General features: G+C 53.1%; 1 protein-coding gene across 7 annotated transcripts in view; it reads right to left on the reverse strand.

Moving 5' to 3' along the window:
• Window positions 1-2,087: 2,087 nt before the first annotated feature.
• Window positions 2,088-20,814, reverse strand: part of PRDM15 (PR/SET domain 15) — a 58,539-nt gene continuing 39,812 nt past the window's right edge. For 4 of the 7 annotated variants that reach the window (XM_081574176.1, XM_081574175.1, XM_081574177.1 and 1 more), the window contains exons 13-24: window positions 20,474-20,571; window positions 18,215-18,346; window positions 17,511-17,645; window positions 16,622-16,785; window positions 15,732-15,811; window positions 15,296-15,415; window positions 13,686-13,817; window positions 12,279-12,362; window positions 11,712-11,887; window positions 7,995-8,075; window positions 6,276-6,485; window positions 2,088-4,692 (exon numbers count right to left, since the gene is read on the reverse strand). In XM_081574176.1, coding sequence (XP_081430302.1) covers window positions 4,222-4,692; window positions 6,276-6,485; window positions 7,995-8,075; window positions 11,712-11,887; window positions 12,279-12,362; window positions 13,686-13,817; window positions 15,296-15,415; window positions 15,732-15,811; window positions 16,622-16,785; window positions 17,511-17,645; window positions 18,215-18,346; window positions 20,474-20,571 — 1,883 coding nt within the window. In that variant the 3' untranslated portion in view covers window positions 2,088-4,221. The remainder of the gene's footprint in view (window positions 4,693-6,275; window positions 6,486-7,994; window positions 8,076-11,711; window positions 11,888-12,278; window positions 12,363-13,685; window positions 13,818-15,295; window positions 15,416-15,731; window positions 15,812-16,621; window positions 16,786-17,510; window positions 17,646-18,214; window positions 18,347-20,473; window positions 20,572-20,814) is intronic. The other 3 variants (XR_014078030.1, XR_014078029.1, XR_014078031.1) reach the window with 1 other exon arrangement.

Consider the following 20,814-nt stretch of genomic DNA (forward strand, 5'->3'; position numbering starts at 1 on the left):
GTAACCCAGGGTGGCTTCCAGACAATTCTGTCGCCTCCACCATCACGCAAATCAGATCATTCGCTGTCATTCCAGAACCAGGACACTTCTGATGCAGAGGCGCTCAAGCTAGATGAAAACAGCCAGAGACCCAACTGTCTCCCCCTTTCTACTGGAATTTGTTGGACATACAAGAATGTGCTGACAGCCTCCTGGATGCTGAGCAGGTGAATCCCACTCACTGGCAGGAGAGTTAGCTGCTACCAGCCGTCCTCTAAGACAGAACTGAAGCATCTAAAACAAGGTTCTCTTAATTCAAATCCTTAGAAGGGCTGATGGCTCACCAGGTGTTTTGTAAGTTTAAAATAACCACTCCTAACAAATCAGAACAATTTGATCAATAGAATTTAAAGGATTGTTCCAGACCATCTGCCCAAAGAAACACCTTGCTCGTTAAGTCCTCCCTTCTCTGGCTCCTCTTTTTTTTTTGGATCTATTCTCTCTGTTTGAACTGTGGTGCTGAAGAAGACTCTTGAGAGTCCTTTGAATAGCAAGGAGATAAAACCAGTCAATCCTAAAGGAAATCAACCCTGAATATTCACTGGAAGGACTGATGCTGAAATCCAATACTCTGGCCACGGGATGTGAAGAGCCCACTCACTGGAACAGACCCTGACGCTGGGAAAGATTAAAGGCAGGAGGAGAAGGGAGTGACAGAGGATGAGATGGTTGGGTGGCATCACCGACTCAATGGATATGGGTTTGAGCAAGCTCCGGGAGTTGGTGATGGACAGGGAAACCTGGCGTGCTACAGTCCATGGGGTTGCAAAGAGTCGGACATGACTGAGCAAATGAACTGAACTGACTGATTCTGTTTAAGGGCTTACCCTGGTGGCTCAGACCGCAAAGAATCTGACTGCAATGCAGGAGACCCAGGTTTGATCCCTGGGTGGGGAAGATCCCCTGGAGAAGAGAATGGCAACCCACTCCAGTATTCTTGCCAAGAGAACTCCATGGACAGAGGAGCCTGGCAGGCTACAGTCCATGGGGTCACAAAGAGTCGGACACAACTAAGTGACTAACACACGTCTCCATTTAAGCTTTACAAAAATTGCTACTACCACCTGCTTTTTCAAAAAATTGATGGCTGCACTGTGGCACACGCAGGATCTTAGTTCTCTGACCAGTGATTGAACCCATGCCCTCTGCATCTGCTCTGTTCCTTAAAAAAAACAAACAAACCCTGTGAAAGCTTCTAATATTTTAATATTTTGTTTATTTTTAATGTTTGGGTCATTTAAAATAATCCAAACATTTCACAGGGTCTGAACTACACAGGAATTACAATTGTTCTCAAAATACACTAAGTGTGTCCACCACTCGGGACAAGTGGTCTAAGCAGGCTGTGAGCCACGGAAAAGCACAGCTCATGGCAAATCTTGTCTTTGAACAAACTGATGGGTTATGAAGGACATGTGACTTCTCAGCCTTGACACCTTTCAAAACCCAACAGGAAACTGGCTCACACAGCCGAGTTGGGAGCCATGAGCTCTGGGCGCCGTGGCAGACAGGCCCACACATCTGCCTCCAGAGTCTGGAATCCTCCAAGGCGGGTTGCCCTTGGTCACACGGTCACAGTGGGGCAGCACTCAGCATGGGAACACATCCCTCTGGGGGCCCCCTCCCGTCCTTGCCTCACAGTCCACATCAGGCAGGGACCCTGGGGGCCAGCTCTGCGAGGCTCACAGCGTTGGGTGGCATGGAACGACACAACTTCCCAAGTTCACGGGCCTAGAACAAGCATCTTCTGTATACTGATTTAGCGTAACTCAGAGGGATTCACAGAGCTCAGAGGCCACAGTGATTTCATCCCATTTCCTCCTACAGTTGTGCACCTGGGATCAATTAAAACACTAAATCCTTTCTACCAGGAAACAGGGATAAATGTGCACAACATTCTAGAGCTGATGACTCTTTGGGCCGAGTAGGTTTTTTTTTTGCTCCCCAGTTTTTTATATGCAAATTCATAGCAACTGTTTTACGACAGCACAAATCTATTTTGCCTCAGACAGTGATCCTATTAGAACAAATATTTCTACAGAAAACTCAGGAGTAAATCAGATTTTTATTTTGAGTTTTCGCTTATTATAACAAGAAGTGTTATTACACATCTGTGTACTTAGATAAACAGTGGTAAGTACACTGGGGCCACACAACCTAAATTAGGTTCTTTAAAAACATACGATGCATTCTTATCCTAGGCACAAAAACAACTTTTCTTAAAAAAATAAAATTGTGATTTAAAAGGCCTTTATTTCATAGGGAAGAGGAATAAAAGATAAATGCTAGCAGGTGTTCAATCACATCTGGGTTTTTTTTCTTGGTCATTTGTCCTTTATCTTCTGTAACTGCAAAAGGAAATGGTGAGCGATGTTTAAAAAAATACCTTAGGGACCTTGGCGCACTCCACAGACATCTGGACCACTTACATTTGGAGAACACAGACAAGGCTTAGAAAATATATCACCCCTAGCCCAAGTTCATTTGATGAAACTATTATGTATAAAGCAGTTAATTATATACATAAATAACATAAAAATAATTATCATAAATTAAAAATCAAATAATCGCCCACGACAAAGTCAACGGAGAGGTGCAAGCTGGGAGTTAGGGACGAGCTGGGTGTGGAGGGTGAATTCTGCAGCCCCCTTTCACATGCTGCATGGGTGATGAACTTAGTTCAGGAAGGCCTGTATTGCACAAATCAAAACCTAGCCCTCTCCTCAACATCTTGTGACTTAGAACTATGTGAAGTGCTGAGAATGCTGCCTTTTGCATGACAGATTACCTGCAGCCTCAATGGCAGCATCAGGTGAGTCTGTCTCATTTATTTACTCTCTATTGAAGGTCTCCCAACTAACACAGGATCACAAAGAGTGATCAAGACAAAGCAAAGCAAGCGTATCTTTTCATTCTGGACAGGGCGAAGGCATCACTCAAGCTTCTTCACCTGCCTCTTTGTCTCCCTGGCTGGGTGGCCAGAGGACTGGCTGCTGGCCACCACCTCGGTGGCCCTGAGCCTCACCCACCACCCCTGAAATGGGTGCACACGTGTGACAGAGCTGCTGTCACTCAGCACATTCATTCATTCATTCATTCGGGGCGCTGATGCTTCTACTGCTCAGCTAATGACCTTTTCTGCTTTCATACTACTTGGCAGGACATAGCACTACCTCTGTACTTCAGGAAAAACCTACTCCTTTCCCGGTAAGGAACAAAGTTCATTCAGCATTTTTATAGAAAACTGGTCTTGAAACACATCAACCTTTGGAATTAGAGTTTAAACAGAAAAACATGAATTTCTTCCCTGTTCTCCAGTTCAGGGGACTCTAGCTGAGTCTCAGCCACAATAAATACATTTGGATGGCCGAGTCCTGAGACAGCTCCAGGGAGCCTCCAGAAGGGCCAGCAGGAGGCCCTCTTGATGCACGTTAACAGCGACCCCTGCCTTGGGGCAGCTATGTAAGCTGGACATAGGCCTACAGTGCAAACGACATCGCGTGTCAACGGATAACAGAGAAGAACGTGGTCTCCGCGGTTTCGAACACGCGAGATATGCTCGAGATAAAATTTAAAAAAAGAACCATACTGAAAATTGATTCACGAACCCTATTACTAAGACGCCTTGCTGAGCGACCTCATGTGACCGCTTGCCTGTGACCAGTGGGAAGGCCAGAGGGGCATCGCCCCCACAGGGCAGCTTCTCACATGGTTTTAGCTAAGGACTTTGACTCAACTGGAATTTCAAAGAAGATAAACGTGACTTGAACTTCTATCTGTTCAAAGTCCAGGAGCCGGGGGAAAACTATTCCCGCCCAGCACGTTGCTACATTTTAACACAGCAGCTGAGCTCTAAAGGGAAAAAGGAAACAAACCACTTCCCTTTTCCAAACCTTCTGTCCCTCCTGCTCTGGGAGGGAAGCCTAGGGGCCTCCCTCATCCAGCAGAGCATGGGGGCTGCTCCGGGGGAAGACTGGCCTGCCCGGGGTCACTTCTGCGTTCAGCTGACAGACTGAAATGGTTCTGGGGGCATTTGGAGATAATTCTGCAAAAGCTAAGTCAACCTTACTTACACTGCAACGTGTGTTGTTGTTTTTCTTTTCTGTTTGGTATCCAGCCAACAAACCTTAAATGAAAACAAACCCCCATCTGTGGTTCTCTCCCTGGTCTCTGCAAGCCGCCTCAGTAGCTGTACATCTGTGGCTGCTGCTCGGCTGTGGGCTGGGCAGCCTGTGGGGCAGGGGCTGGCGGCGGGGGGGGCGGCCCATCCGTCTGGGGCACTGCCCGCCAGGTGAGTGGGTGCTGCTCGCCCAGCTGGCTCCCCAGGGGCGTGATGGAGTTGACCAGGGTGGTCAGGTTGATGAAGTGGGCCACGGATTGCGGGTTCGAGGCTTCCGGCTGCGGGTGGATCTGGAGGTCGTTCTGGCGGTTGTGCAGCATGGCGGAGCCGCTGACGGTGTCAAAGGTCACGGTCAGGATGGAGTTGTCCAGCTGGAGCTGGCGTTCCGGAGTGGTCAGGTGCCCGACGGCCACCGGCTGGAGGTTGGTAAACTGGGTCCCGGCCGTGGTGGTGATGGGGGTCACGGTGATGTTGGTCAGGCCAACAGAGCTGGACGGTGTGGTTACGTTGGGGTCGCCCAGAGTCACCACCACCTGGAAGAGGCACGAACGACACGAGACTGTTAGTTCCTGAAGACCTGAGAACAAGAGCCACTTCCTGTGCTGTGCTTTGTGGAGCATCCCCCGTGACACAGGGGTCATCTCACGCTCGGCCCAAAGGAAGGAGGTGAAACATCTGCTGGTGAAACATTAAACCACGCTAGTTTTTCCAGGGAAAAAGAGAAACAAGATACAGATGTGATCATTGAGACCGTCAGCTGGAACTGAGCAATGATTTCAGTGTTGAGAAAATACCAGAGAACAGTAATCACAAGAGGAGCTAAAGCAAAGAGGAACTCAAGAGCCTCTTGATGAGGGTGAAAAAGCAGAGTGAAAAAACTGGCTTAAAACTCAGCATTTGGCATCCAGTCCCATCCCTTCATGGCAAACAGATGAGGAAAAAGTGGAAGCAGTGACAGATTTTATTTTCTTGGGCTCCAAAATCACTGCGGATGGTGACTGCAGCCGTGAAATTAAAAAAGATGCTTGTTCCTTGGAAGAAAAGCCATGACAAACCTAGACAGTGTGTTAAAAAGCAGAGACATCACTTTGGCGACAAAGGTCCATCTAGTCAAAGCTATGGTTTTTCCAGTAGTCAAGTATGGATGTGAGAGTTGGATCATAAAGAAAGCTGAGCACCGAAGAATTGATGCTTTTGAATTGTGGTGTTGGATAAGACTCTTCAGGGTCCCTTGGACAGCAAGATCAAACCAGTCAATCCTAAAGGAAATCAACCCTGACTAGTCACTGAAGGACTGATGCTAAAGCCAAAGCTTCAATACTTTGGCCATCTGATGTGAAGAGCTGACTCATTGGAAAAGACCCTGATGCTGGGAAAGATTGAGGGCAGGAGGAGAAGGGGATGACAGGATGAGATGGTTGGATGGCATCACTGACTCAATGGACATGAGTTTGAGCAAACTCTGGGAGACAGTGAAGAACAGGGAGGCCTGCCGTGCTGCCATCATGACGTCACAACGAGTCAGACACGACTCAGCAACTCAACAACAACAATCACAAGAACAACAGAGAGGATATTCTTCGTTATCTCTTCACACACTGCAAAGCTCAGAAGGACAACAAACCTGTGTGCGGTGCCAAGAGAGCTAATAAACCAAAAAGACAGCACCGCTCTCCCCACAAAGAGGGACAAAAGGCCAGAGAAACACAGGAACACTTGCAACCAGGATGGCCAGGGCCACTCAAGAGAGGTGCGGCGTCCAACACATGCAGACAGAGAGCTGGGGGCCTCGAAACCCAAGCAGGGAAGGGTCAGCAAAGGGGAAGTTCTGGCTAAAAGCAGCGGCTGGACACACGCCCTGCTGTGCAGGGTCGGGTCCCCCTGCCTGACCAGCACACAGGCCCGTGAGAACCTCCCCAAACTGGTCCCAGCCAGTTCCCAACCATGGGGGTACGGCTGTTTTTCACCACACTGGCGGTGACCTCTGGGTCTGCACTGGGAAACATTCACGGGCAAACAGGGCACAGACTGATGGTGGTCAGGGTCCAAGTCCCCGTGGGGGTAAGGGTCACAAGCCAGTCCCCCACACCCAGCCCGGACTCTGCACAACCGTCACCTGCTGGATGCTCTGCACAGCTGAGTCCGTCTCATCCCCGACTCCGCCCGAGAACGTGCCCTCTTTCTCCGAGAACTCGCTGAAGGCAGCGTCCTCAGGCCCCGTGGCCCCGGCCTCCTCCTCCGGCTTCTGCTTCCTCTTGGGAGCTCTCCTGGTGGCTTTCACGTGCTTCCCTTCAGCCAGCTCCTCCTGCTCCAGACTCAGCTCAGGCTGCACGAGCAGAAGGTGAGACACTGACAGGTCAGTGCGTCGTGTCCCTGAGGCAGCCTGGCACCATCCCCAGAAACCAGGTGACCAGGCCCATCTGCTAATGTGCACATCTAAGGATGGGAGCAAGTTCCTGCTGGTCTCTGCTGCTTTTCTTTAAAGTGAGAGAAGTTGGATAAAAGTCATACTTTGTGCTGAAATAGAAATATCTCTGAAAACAGAGGTTTTGAGCCCCCGTTTCAGCCCTGTTGAGCTCTGCCTGAGGCTGCAAAGGCTTTCACATCAGGCTCTCTGCCCCACGCTGACACAAGTTCACTGTGGGCATAATCTTGGATCAAGATGAGTCTGACTGCAAGAATCGTGTGGTCATGGTTTTTAGGGACAGCAAATAGGGCCCCGCAGTAATGGTGACCCCAGATGGATGCCCAGCATACTTCTTTCCCTCCTGCTGACCCAAAGCTGGCCCAGCCCAGGATCACAGAGGCCACTGGGCAGTGGTGGCCAGCAAGGTTCTCCGTCCCAGTCACCCACCACCCCTCCTGTCTTCGGTGCCATCCCATGAGGTGTGGTCCCACCCAGTGGCAGACAGACCGCAAGGAGGCCTGCCAGGACATGGCCACGAGGGGCTGCCCATGTTAGGGGTGGATGTGGTCCTGGGCCTCTGGGGCCTGGCTGTTCAGTACAGCCCAGCCGCTGAGCACTGCGCTCAAAGCTCTGCTGCAAAACAGAGAGGGGTAGATGTGATTTTAAAATAACTGAGCATGAAATGTTCCCTTCAAAACAAGAGAAAACCTTTATATAAAGGTACTGACTACAAATACCTTTGGAAAGTAAGTTCACCTAATACGTTTAAGGTTATTTTGTTTATAACAGTCTAATCACACTAAGCTTTTCTGGAAGACACTTGTGATGGTTAACTAAACCATCCTCTTTGCTAGGTTGGGGTTGGGGTGCCCAATTGTGTGGTCAAACACCAGTCCAGATGCTGTCCTGAAGGTGTTTTTCAGATGTGATTAACACTGAAGCCAGTAGGTGTTGAGTAAAACAGCACCTTCTGAAATGCGGGTGGGCCTGGACCAATCAGGTGAAGGCCTTGAGAGCAGACAAAATTCCCGGAAGACGAGGGAATTCTGCCTCCAGCATCAGCTCTGCCTGGGTGTCCAGCCTCCGGCCCTCCCTGCAGATTCTGGACCTGCCAGACCCACAACTGAGCCAACTCCTCAAAATAAATCTAATTCTCTCTGCACGTGCATGCACGCACACACACATACTTTACTGTTTTCTCTGGGGAACTCAGTCTTAATAAACAATCTATTCTCTAAAAAGACACACATCTGTTTTCAGAAAACTGAAATTCTAGAGATGTTCACAGAAACTAGAAGGCTCCTGGGGTGACGACCAACTAAGAAAACAGAGAGAAATGAGTGTACACGTGGGGGCTCCCCCAAGGGCTGCTCCTGACACCTGCCGGGCTCCTCGGGTGAGACACCCCGCCCCACGCTCTGTGCTCACCTGCACGATGCCAATGGAGGAGGCGTCGATGGTGGTGGTCTCCGGGAGGTGGTCCAGATCGTCAATCCTCACGGCCAGGACCTAGGGTGGGTGCGAGGCCGTGAGTCCAGAACACGGTGCCTGAAGGCCAGCCCAGGGCAGGGCCGCGGGGCCGTCCCCCTCACAGGCCCCCGCGTGCCCACCAGCCCTGCTCAGCTCTCAGAAGTCTGGGATCCAGAGTCCTGCCCGGCTCTCCTTCCCTCCTCCCAAGTCCCCTCTCCTCAAGTGTCCGCCGCGTTCCCACACACGGGGGAGTCACCTCACCCATCCGTGTGCCATCGTGCTGTCCACTGCCCCAGGTGAAGGCCCTGCCTCCCTTCCTGTCCACGCTGTCCACTCTCTCAGCAAGTATTCAATCTCAGTATCTCTCACTAACAGCAGAGCAGGGTAAGATACAGTACAGCAAACCCATCCTACACGGAGTTACCACGAGTGAGATGTGTACACGTAACACACCTTACTTTCCTACCTGCGCCCCCCACCCACAGCCCCCGTGAGCCATGCGGGCCCGTCCCCAGCAGGCAGACCCTCACACCAGGAAACATGCTCAAGGTTAACACTCCCTCACCCCGAACCTGGTCCACACCCCGCTGACGCTGGCTACACAGGTGACTGTGGTCACTTAGGTGAACAAGTCACAGGTGGTGCGTGTAGGATACCTGGGGAGGGAGGCTGTGACGGGCAGTCGCTAAGGGATGGAGGTGGCCGTGCAAAAACTGAACGCAACCAGGGAACCCACAGAAGTCTGTCCAAATGGCTCTGCAGTCAAATGGCTCTGCAAGCATCTTTCCATTTTTGCTCAAAAAAAAAATTAATAAAATTAAGAACAAAATTATAGGCTATATATCATGCTTGTGGCTTATTTAAGAAAGATGATAGACCATTGTATTTCTGGGCTTAGGATCCAAGACCATCCAGGACAGGGCATCCTCTAAGAGGATGGACAGCGAGGCGGTCATGTGTGTTTCACAGAAACGCTGACGTGGTGGTGGGGACCCAAGTGTGACTGAGGCTGCAAAGCTGAGTCAGAGCAGCTGGAAGCTACTGACTGTTCTCACCCATCACACCACCTCCACCACTGTCACCACGACCACCTCCATCTCTGTCACCATCACTACCCCATCACTGCCACCACCACCTCCATCATCACCAACGACACCACCAATGTCCTAGCCACATCATCCGGAAGCCACAGAGGACCACCACAGAAGCACTTGTTGACTTTACTCTAGTTAGGAGATTAAACCACACGTGAAAAGTACTTTTTGTATTTGAATTTTTCTCAAAGTTAACATTCATTCAAAGCAGAGGGAAAGACCGTAAGTGGAAGTCACAAAATGGCATCAATTCTGAAAGATCCTGAATATGTGAAAGCAGTTTATGCTTAACACCCTAACACGTTGGCCAGCCTTCACCAGACCCCCACGCCTGAGTCTGTGCCCCGTACCACTGTGGAGCACTCACGCTCTGCACACCTGCACAGCCTGGCCGCGGGCGGTGCCCGCACCGCAGCAGAGCCTCCCCTGCCTCACTCCTGCAGTCTGGGGACGTTCCCTCCATTCCCTCTGCTCTCCTCTGTGTGACGTGTCTGCATCCTTCTCCTCCTTCCATCTACCACCCTAGATCGTCAGGTCCAAGAGGACGGGGCACACCTGGTCCAGCTGGTCACCAGCGCTCACCCCCGCAGGCACTTAACTATTTGTCTGAACACACAGAAGGAAACAACAGAGAATCATCAAAGGATCCAAGGAAAGCAGCCCAGGGGAGAGAGGCTAAAAGTGCCTGAGACAGAAGGGACTGAGAACAGAGCCCCTCCAGAGGAGCCCGAGCCTGCTGGGGTCCCCTCCAGAGCACTGAGCAGCCCAGCATGGTGGGCTTGAGAGGAAGAGGTGCCAAGAGGTGGCCGTGCAGATGGACCGATGAGGCAAGCGATCGTTAACCAGAGGAAAACGTCTGCTGAGCCGCTCCGTGTCCGCAAGGCCCCTGCACCCAGCAGCACGCATCACACCTGCCATGGGCAAAAACCGCCGTGCACAGTTAGTGCATGGAGCTACAGACACCCACATGCCGAGAAATCACTTGCTCCCACCCACCATGAGTCCCTGGGGGAGCCTGCAGTGCCTGCCCTGGGCCCCAAGACCTAGAGGGGGCCCCACTGACACTGGGCAGCCGGATGGATGCTGCACATCAGGCTCCTGCTCCCGACTTTGTTTTTCTAGGTGGAGACGTTGGCAGGCCACTAGGTGAAAAAGGCTGGAGTGAGGGGAGCGAAGCGGGTGGAATCCCAGCTCCTCGTGCTAAGTGGAAAGAGCTTGGGGTCCACGGGTCAGGGACCTGCACAGGTTGTGGAGAGCACAGCGAGGTGATGGGAGAAAAAGACGAACTAATCAGTCAAATGAAGCAGAAGGTGCTTTTATAATTGCAAAAGTAACCCATGTTCATCTGAGGCAATTATTTGAAATAGAGAAAAATATAAAGATAAGAAATAACCAAAACTTCAGTGCCAGAAGACACAGTGCAATGCTTTCACCCTTTCTTGTTTCACCACCTGGTTTATGTTACACAGGTGAGTATCCTGTAAATACACAATGTGAATGACACGTTGAGGGTATACCTGTAGTCTATGCAAGGTGTATACTGCTTTCTTACAATGAGCGTTCACAATCTTACTCAGAACTGTCTGCAAATACGTTACAGTCACGCACATCACTGAACTACCACTGACATAGTGGCATTCCTCTTACTGGACACTCAGGGGTCCAAATAGTCATTTATTAAAACACTGGGGAGATGGTCATACTACCTTCAGGAGGACATGCAACGGCTGGGTGCAATTCCAGTCATTTTGAATCCCAGAACCTCCCGTAATTCAGTGGAGGAAGGATGGCACCTTCTACTGTTAAAGGCTTTCTCTTGTGTCTCAACCACATGTATTTCCTTTTGTGAATCTCCTCTCCTCGGACACAGTGGGTTCTCCGTTATTCTCGTGGAAGGCGTACTATCGTTACTACTAAGAGCCAGTATCTGTTAATGATACTGACACTTTTCAGTTTTCCCTTTGCGTGTTCTCTTGACCCACAGAAATTCTAAATGTTATGTTGCTTACTTAGTCAAATCATTTGTTCAAAATTTTCCCTGCGTTTGTGCTTATAAAGCCTCTAGTTTTGTTTTCAGCTTACTGCTTTTTCAAACACAATGACTTATTCAATGCCCTGGACCTGCCTTTAGCACCAGATTCTGGGTGTCAGGGTCTACCTACCTTTCTCGATCCACTTTCTCTGTCTCAGTCCTCAGGGCCACTTTTAATCAGCCCCCAATACCATGTGGAGCCCTGGTTCTGCACATTTTTTAGCTACTCTAAAGGGAGGAATGGGGGAGAGAGAGGGTAGCACCCCTGTCCTGCTGTAATTCCAGGGAGGGTGCAGTTTATTACTTCAGCAAAAAACCCATTTGGGGCTCTTCTGTTCACTCATTCATTTGGTGCCTCCTACCGCAGGCAGAGGGGAGCATCGGACCCAGGCCCTGCCTCCGGGAATCCCAGGGCTGGGAGGACAGGGGTGGTGACCCTGCGCGGTAGGGTCTCTGAGTGGGGGAAGCCAGGGGGCGGAGGACAGAGGCGCCGGGCCCGCACTGGGGAGGGGGCGCGGGAGAGGGCAGCCAGCCCTGGCGCCTGCTCACCTCGGGGTGCTTGCGCCGCATGTGTCTGCTCATGGAGGCCCTGGTGGACACCTTGGTCCCACACAGCTGGCAGCTCTGCGCCTCCACCTTGTCGTGGGTGAGCTGCACGTGCTTCTGCAGCATGTACTCAGTGACGTACTTCTTGTCGCACACGGAGCACGTCCACTGCTTGCCCACTGCCCACGCGCACGGGGAGGAAGAGACGAGCGTGGGTGGGGAGGGGGTCAGCCTCTAGGTCGTGGACCCAGTCACCCACCCCACGGTCAGGCCTCGGAACGGGCAGCGGGGCCTCCTCCCACCCAGGGCTGCTTCAATCAACGTCTGACAATTTGAGCATGAATATTTGAAGGTTTTGTGGCTGAATTTTAAGGGGCAAGGGGCCACTATTAAGGCACAATAGTGCCAAATATTCTGAAAAAGTCCACACAGAGCCTCACAGCCAAGCTATGCACACCCCACACACCCAGACGGCCCCAGCAGACCAAGCTATGCACACCCCACACACCCAGACAGCCCCAGCAGAGACCTCGGCAGCCGGCCAGCCGGCCCCCAGGTCCCCCGGCTCACCCGTGTGGATGAGCTTGTGCGTCTCCATCGTGTTTCTCTCACTGAATGTTTTTCCGCACAGTTCGCACATGAAATCTTTAATCCCTGCAGGAAAAGGCACATTTAATTTCACGATTCATGAGTGCTTTAACCGTACACAGCATCGGTCTTGTCCATGACACGTTTCTGTATTTGTAAAGACTGTGGGGGCTGGTAAGTTACCCAGAGACGATAGACAGTAAGCCTTCATTCCCCCACTCAACCAGCAAACTGAGGCTTGAAAACCATCCTACCGCAGGTGTCTGAGTGCTCAGATCAGTGACTCGGTCTGGGGTGGTCACCCTGCCCGCCTGCAACCTGGTAAGGAAGCATCGAGCCATCAGACTGCCGCACTCCCCGAGCTGACAAAAAGGTGGGCCCTCTGCCTCTTAAATAAACATTTCCCCCAGATGTAAAGCAAGGCAAGTGACTTTCAAGGTCTGCTTATCTCGGTCCTCTATTTGCTGGGCCCCTGGTACTCAGGACCCCATGTTCACGTGGCTCCTGGAGGCGAGAGGGACAGAGGCCACTACACCCCAGTGGGTGGAGTGTTGTGAGACCCCCAAGGAGGCGCAGGACCCAGTCCCAGGGTGTGAGTGCTTCCCGGAAAAGGGGAAGCAAGAAACGGATGGACTTCCCAGGAAAAGGAGAATGGCATGCTTTTGTGAAAGCCCAGTGCCCTGGGGGCTGGCACTCCAGGGGACCCAAAGCAGACCTGTGTGGTGGCCTGGCTGGCCCTGGGGGCAGTGAGAGAGATGGGCACAGATAAGCTGGGCCAGGCAGTGGCAAGACTCAAGTCCATTTTAGAGAGGACACGAACCAACCACATACTCCTGCTATAAACTTCACACACAGCTCCACCACCCAGGGAGGACCGTCTCTTATTCTGCTGTCGATCTGATTCTGTCTTATACACGTTTACCCATAGACAACCATTTATAAGAAATGAGCTCGTCGTGGATGAAGGTTAACATGCATATCTCATTACTTGTAAGGATGCACTATCCTTTAAGGTGGACACACCACAATTCAGCCTCTGCCCTGATAGACACTTAAGGTGGTCCAGTTTCCTGTCCAGATGACATGATGATCAATGTACACACACAAACCAGGTCTTTGTCTGATGGTTTCTCCTGGCTGAGTGGGAGGGAAGGGCACTGAAGGCATTGAGGGCGGTAACCAGGACCCCGTGTGTTTGGGAGGACGCAGGGGGCTTGTTGCAGGGATGGGGGAGCTTCTGGGAAACCGGCTGCTTATCCAGCTTCCTAAAGCTCGACCAGAGAGCTGGGGCCTGTCGGGAGCTAGAGACCCTGCGGAGCAGGGGCGGCTCTGCAGAGCTGTTTCTCACTAGTGGGCTGGTCCCTCTACGCCAGAGCACCGCGGACTCACCCGTGTGCCGCTTATAGTGCTTGAGCATGTTGACCTTCTGCGCAAACTTGCGGTGGCACTCTCTGCATTCGTATTCCTTGATGCCCTTGTGCAGCTTCATGTGGTGGCGCAGCGCGTGCTTGGTCTTCATGCCTGTGGGACAGAGCGGGTTGGAGCCCCACCTCGGGAGCCGCCCATGCCACACCCCACACTCTGCCCCAGTGCCCATGCCCTGCCCTGCCCCCCACATCCCGCTCACCCCCTGCGCTCAATGCCCATGCCCTGCCCAGAGGTTCCATGACTCACCTTGCCTCCATGTCCTTCCCTGCCCCCATGCCCCACCTCATGTGCCCATGCCCAGCCCCACTCCACCCCGAGCACCCATGCCCACCCCACACACCACCCTCCCCATGCCCATGCCCATCCCAAGGAAACGTATGCAATACAAGATGGGAGAACAGACCCCAGTACCTCCCCATCCAGCCAGGCCCACCAAGCAGCACTCAGGGTTCAGGCACACCTCTCCCCTCCAGCCCGGTGGGAATGGGGCTGAAGAGCTGGGGCAAAGATGGGGCTGGGGCTCCACCCACTATGGCCAGGACTAAGACACAGGTAGAAACTTCTAGAAATGTCTGTGTGCAACATTTACATGCTGCTTTTGAAGCACGTAACTGAGGTCTGAGGCGGGAAAAACTATTTTGCATAACCATTCGTGTTATTTAAAAATAAACTTTTTTTGGTTAGTGGCTTGTGTTACTTTTTCAATAGAACCATCTACATTGCTGCACATGGTTACTCTGGAGAACAGACAAGAAACTGTCGCCTCTGGGGAGGGGACTGGACCTGCCTGGGGTGAGGAACTTCTCACTTTCTGCTCTCTAGTTAACTCTTTAAGTCTTCTACATGCAAACTTATTTTACGAGACTAATAGGGGTTGATCCAGTGAGTAGTGAGTAGCAAACATTTGTGTTTGCTTTATACTTTCCTGTTTAATTTTAAAAATCAAGGAAAAATAAAAACTTAATGAAATATTAAATTTTAAAAAGATGCTAATGGCATCAAGACAAACTTTTAAATGAAGACAAACTTGATTTGTCCTGTATCTGAAGGAGGGTGGCCCACTGCTCTTCCGCCACACACAGCACTGGCAGCCGCCTGAAACCACCAAAGATCCACAGCTCCAAGCCTTCCTCACAGTTTTGTTTTTAAACAGAAATGGGTTAAAATTTTACCACAGACTGGGATTATCTCTTTCTATCTGATTATACTTAGCTATATGAGATAGTTTACTAACAGGTTCATGTAACTAATTTCACCTGATTAAAATAAAAGTCATCGTTATCACCAGCCACAGAAAGTCAGTCTTAATACACAGCTAGTCCTTGTAAGCAGCTGAGGGTTCTGCACCTTCACTGGGGCCACGTGGCGATTCTGAGGGTATTCTATACATCACACAGTCATGCTGCACTATCTCCCTGCTCTTAAAACAGCTTACGTATGCCTTGGTTTTATCCCCCGCCTTTGGACTGATTTTCCTTCTTGACCTGCAGTTAAATACTCCAGGTCTTCTTTCTTGAGTAGATGACCCAGGTCTGGGTGACCGCCCCACCCCGGCCCCCACCTGCCCTCACCTTTCCCACACTCTGCACACAGGTACTCCCGGATGTTGTCATGGACACGCATATGCTCCTTCAGCATGTCCTTCCTGGCAAAGGACTTCCCACACTGCTCACAGGCGTGGCTTTTCACACCTACAAGCAAACACGGCAGGCTGTCACCGCAGGGAATCTTGACCCAAGGTCACTGCATAAGGGCAGCGCGGGGAAGAAGCACATTCCCCCCCACAACCCCATCCACCCCTTGCAGCTGGAGCCCTGACCCCTGAGCTCTCCTTCCTCAGCCTCTTCGAGGACCCAGAGGGGGACTGGGCAAGGAGGGGCTGAGCTGGGAGGAGCAGCAAGTATGGATGGAGAAAGACCAGCTGAGAGACGAGGATGAACCCCCGGGGCAGGAAGCACGCGGAGGGGCCTGGCCCACTCGGCACCGCGTCCTCCCAGGTCTGGCTACCTGTGTGGATCAGTTTGTGCCGCTCCAGGTTCCCGATGCTGTTGAAGATCCGCCCGCAGATCTCGCAGGGGTGGATGTACCTGAAAGCAGACACAGGCTCAGGATGGCACGCAGCCTTGGCGGACCAGCAGAGTGCACTTGCATAAGCACCTTTATCAGCAGGTGGGGTTAAAAAAAAAAAAAGTGCTATGGGGGTGACAAGGGACCGGAGACTTTAGCCTCCATCTGGGCTGAGTTGTCCCCTTCGAAGTTCACATGCTGACATCCTGACTCTGCACCTTGGAACGTGGCTGAGCCTGGAGATGGGGGTCTCTGCAGAGGTCCTCAAAGATGATATCACTGGACGGGCCCTAACCCAGTAACTGGTGTCCTTTCAAGCAGGGACACAGAGACAGGTGCAGAGGGAAGGCCACGAGGACACACCCTGACGCCAAGGAGAGAGCTGGGACTGATGCTCTCCCACAGCCACGGGGGTACCCAGAGCTCCGGCCTCAGCATCGACAGAACACATCACTGATGTTCAGGTTGCCAGGGCACAGCCCCACCGGAGGACTCGGCTCTAAAAGAGGCTGTAGCCTGACTCACTCAGACACACGGTGTTGATTACTGGCTGTAGCCAGATGTGGGGGCTGACCTTCACAAAACCTAATCACTCTAGGGAAAAGGGTCTCTGGTCATATGTAGGCCGGTCTGCAATGCCGCTCACTGTGCTGTGGGTCCCGGAGACTGTGCGAGCTCGGAGAGGGCTGATGACCATGGAAGGAGCGACGCCAGCGCATCCTCCAGGCTGGCCCAAGGCTCTCCGAGGAGACAGCTTGCTCTGCGCTCACCACCCCTCTGCGGGAAGCCAGCCCTCTCTCCGCACCACCCTACAGGCCCAGGGTCCTCACTTCTGCACGTTGGGGTCGGGCAGGTTCTCGCGGTGGATGACCATGTGGGCATGGTAGGTGGCCTTCAGGGCGAAGCGCCGGTGGCAGATGCTGCAGCCATAGCCCTTCTCCTTGTGCACCTCCATGATGTGCTTCAGGTACTCCTTCCCGCGGCCGAAGGTGAGCTGCAGACGCACACGCTGTTTACCTGCGCACGCAGCCCATCCCCACGGCTAACGATGCGCCGCCTCCACGCAGGCGCCCCGGGCACAGGGGAGAACCCGCCTCCACGCAGCAGAGCGGAACTCCAAGGAGCAGGGCCAGTGCCCGGCAAAACCGCGAACCGGTGGGGGGGGGGGGGGCCATAAGAGGCGGGCCCCAGGTCCTCCTGTAACTCTTACAGCAGGTCCCGTCCCCCACCCTGCCAAGGCAGCTTCTAGAACTCCTCTCTACACACAACCAACCCCATCTCTCCCCCATGCCCAAAGGTCCTGACAAGGGCAGGGCCAGGTGCGGGTGCCCAGCAAGAACACAGGGACCTACTTCGTGAAACCACAGGGTCGACCATTTGTACAACAAATTGCTGAATATGGAAACTGCCCCGCCCCCGCCAGCCTCTAAGCAAGGCCCTCTGCTGTGTGTGAGGGCACAGCCAAGGAGAGAAGCCCCGGCCTGTGCCCACCTTCACAACACAGGTCCACGCTGGTCAGCCACACAGGCATGTGTGGACCAGACTGGTTCTGAGACAGTGGTCCCTGTAATGGTGATAAGACCCACAACCATCATCCCTGAGAAGCAACGAGCCCTGGGGTGCCCTCCAGGATGTCTGTGAGGGCCCCCACTCGTGCCTGAGCCTCTGTGCACCAGCACCCCCGCTACCCCATGCACTCGGCAGCCGTGGTCCAGTTACCTGACACCTTTTGCAGCTGTACTTGTGAGGCTCTGAGTCTGCACTTTCGTCTGAATGGTCATCGTTTTCTTCTGAGGAGATCCCAATCTTGCCAATAAACTCCTCTCTCTGGTGGTCATCCATCAGCGCGATGTCCTGGAAGACAATCACCATGTTCCGCTTCTAACCTGCTTGGCAGAAGCTTCACCCGGTGACCTGTACACTAGGTGCAGAAACTGTGTCCTCGGGTCACCTGGGACACCCCACCCCCTGACGACGGTGCCATCAGGTCCTGCTTGCATTCAGATGACTGCACATCAGGGCTGGAGCTCCCAGGAACAGTCCCTGAGCCGGGCAGCACCTGGAGGGCGTGTTCTCCATCCTCACTTGGGCCTCAGCACCACCTACCCCTCTTTCCTTTTTCCTGGATCGGCACTTCTCCCCGCAGAGCGACCCCAAATCCTCACTACCCTGCACACTGGCAAGCTCTCATCTCACGTTCCTCAAAGGTAGGGAGGGAAGCAAAAGCCCCTGGTCTGACCCCTGGTCTTCTCTCAGGAGGTACCTAGCGTGGAGGGTTTTTAACGTGAGCCCTTTGGGTCGGCGTGAAACACAGCAAACACTCAAGAGAGCTCACCTGGAGAGCAGCAACAAGATCCCTCAGACCCTGAGGCTCGGCCACGCCTCCCCATGCGCCCCACAGCTGCACCAGGCACATGATTCACCTTGAAGTGGACGTGGATGTGGTCCCTGAGCACGTCCACACGGAAGAACTTGCGCCCGCAGATCTCACAGGTGTACTTCTTGTCGCCGTGGGTCAGCAAGTGCTTGTTCATGTTGCTCCTGCAGGAGAACACCTGTGGGCCGGAGAGCGGGGTGGAGACACCTGTTACCACACGTGGAGGGCCTCACTGAGAGAATGTAATCGGGCACAAACATGCAGTAGTTTCCTCCCCAAATATAAGTTGCAACAAATCCTCAGGGTTCGAGAGAAATAATCACGTGGTACTGCAATCATGATCGTTTAACCATTTAAACTGGTGGCTTACATTATAATACAGAACTAACCGTTTTCAAGTGTTCACCATAAACTACTCTGCTCACAATTTTACTCAAATATTTCACTGGAATGGGGCCTACCAAGAAGAGCAAATCACACAAACAGCTGCAGTTTTCTCAAAGTGCATATCAGAGTTACAGTTTGTGTTCCCTATTTCATGCATAATTATTATCACCTCCCTCAATTTCTCAGTATTTCCTGTCTAAAGTGATGAGTGTGAGGACTCAGCCATTCACCCAATCAATACTAATCCAGATGTGGCTGCAGAGACCACCCCCACAACCCCACTGATCGAAAGTCTCTGGCCACATGGCTTTCCCCCTAATGGTCAAGTAACCAGAGGAGCAGGTCTCCTTAGAGCTCACCCATGTTCTCAGAAAGAGACCAAAACCTGATGAAAGGGAAAACCGTTCACAAGGAACAGAGGCTAATGTTTTCGAGGAACATTTCCTTTCAAGATCTGCAGGTGACTTGGGGCCGACAGCCCTGAGACCACAGGCCAGGGAGGCCAGGCGGGAAGTCGAGTCAGCAGAGCATGAAGACGGGCACCTCTGGGGAGAGACAGAGGCCCTGGGTGTCCCCCAGCACCCAGGGCACGGTCTTCTCCAGGCAGATAGGGGTTGGAGGCAGTGAATAAGTCAGTTCTGGAGACATTCAGGCTCCTTTGTTGCTGGCGTCCCTCTGTGAGTGTTCAGTGAACATCTCACAGAATAAAACATGTCTGAGTGTGAGTCACATAGCTGGCTGGTTCATGCACAGGGTCTCCCAAGGACACAGGAGGGACATGGTGTTGTCACTCCTCAGAGCCGGTGGTCAGTGGGCAGGATGAGCAGGATACATGGACACAGGGCAGCCTCACCCACCCCTGCCTGGACACCTGGGCTCAGGTGTGCATCCTGCTACACCAGCTCCCCCTGCCCCTCCAGCCCCTAAACCCACACTGAGTTAGGGCCTGCACCGTGGGTCCACGGGCCACACCACCCAGCTGACCTGTTTGCTTTGTGGTTTGAAAAAAAAATCAGGAAATTTCCCATAAAAACATGGATTTCCGTTTTCTCTTGAAAAGGTCAAAAGATCTGGCAATGTGGCCACGTGCCAGCAGGCTGGGCCAAATCACAGCTGGCCGGCGGCTGGGAGTTTCACTTTTCCACCGTCTGGACCTGGCGTCTGCTGAGGGTACACCGACGCTCCAGGGCCACATGGCTCTCGTGGGCTTGTGGGACTGAGCGCCTGGGCCTCCCGAATGGTGGGAGGCAAGTCTAAGGATGGAGCAACTGCAAGGGGCGCATGCGCAAAGACCACCACCATTTCCCATGGTAAGCTGACATGGCCTGGACAGCAGCACCTGGACAGGGCTCCACACAGGGCTGACCAATGCCCCTGCTGGACGTGGCCCGGGGCTGTTCAGATAGTCAGTGCACTCTGGACGTTTGGAGTCTGCTGAGCAGTCAGGCTTCTCTGACGGCCAGCTCGGACACCGCAGCACTTATTTGCTTACTTGGGGCACCAGCATCCATGGACATGCATGGCGTGTGTGGCTGTGGCTGGGTCAGTGTCTCACATGGAAACAGTGCGGGAGGATCACCACTGACCAAGATGTAAACCTAGAACGTCCGGCCCCCTCCACCACATGCGCCCGGCTCCGGGCACTGGAGATGGAACATGCGCACTCTGGCAGCATCAGTGGAAAATCGTGGCTGAGCGGAGACAAGGCTGAGCTCCTTCACTGGAGACCCACCACGACGGCAAGAGAGCAGATGACCAGAGCACCGAGTGAGGGGACCCCGTGGCTCAGGACACCCGAGTATCCACTCGACCCTAAACCTTCTCCCCAACCCCGTCCCTGCGTGCAGTGGGTAGAGCTCTGAGGTTTCCCATAGAAAAAGGTGAGCTGGGTCCCGGGTCCCGCACCGACCCGTGTTACCTTGCCGCACACCGGGCATCCAGATGGCTCCTTCCTGTAGCGCACCAGGTTCTCGCCGCCGCCGGCCTCCACGTCTTCCCTCTTCACCCGCCGCACTCCTGAAACCCCCGACTGCGAGAGTTAGAGTCAGTGGGCACCGCACGCGGGAGCCCCGGTCCCTCTGACATCCGACATCCACCAGAGGCTCGCCCAGCCAGCAGAGGTCAGGGCTGCCCACTGGTGGGTCCAAGGAGCCAGCACGGCCACTCTCCATGACACACTAGCGCCACCTGCCGCTTGGAGACGGAGCCCGGGCAATGCGGCAGGAGGCCCATGCTCTGTACCGCCGGCCGCACCTGAAA

This window comes from Giraffa tippelskirchi, chromosome 2 (assembly GCF_054371585.1).
Source record: "Giraffa tippelskirchi isolate mGirTip1 chromosome 2, T2T-mGirTip1v1.2.pri, whole genome shotgun sequence".
In the NCBI taxonomy this organism is placed as follows: Eukaryota; Metazoa; Chordata; class Mammalia; order Artiodactyla; family Giraffidae; genus Giraffa; species Giraffa tippelskirchi.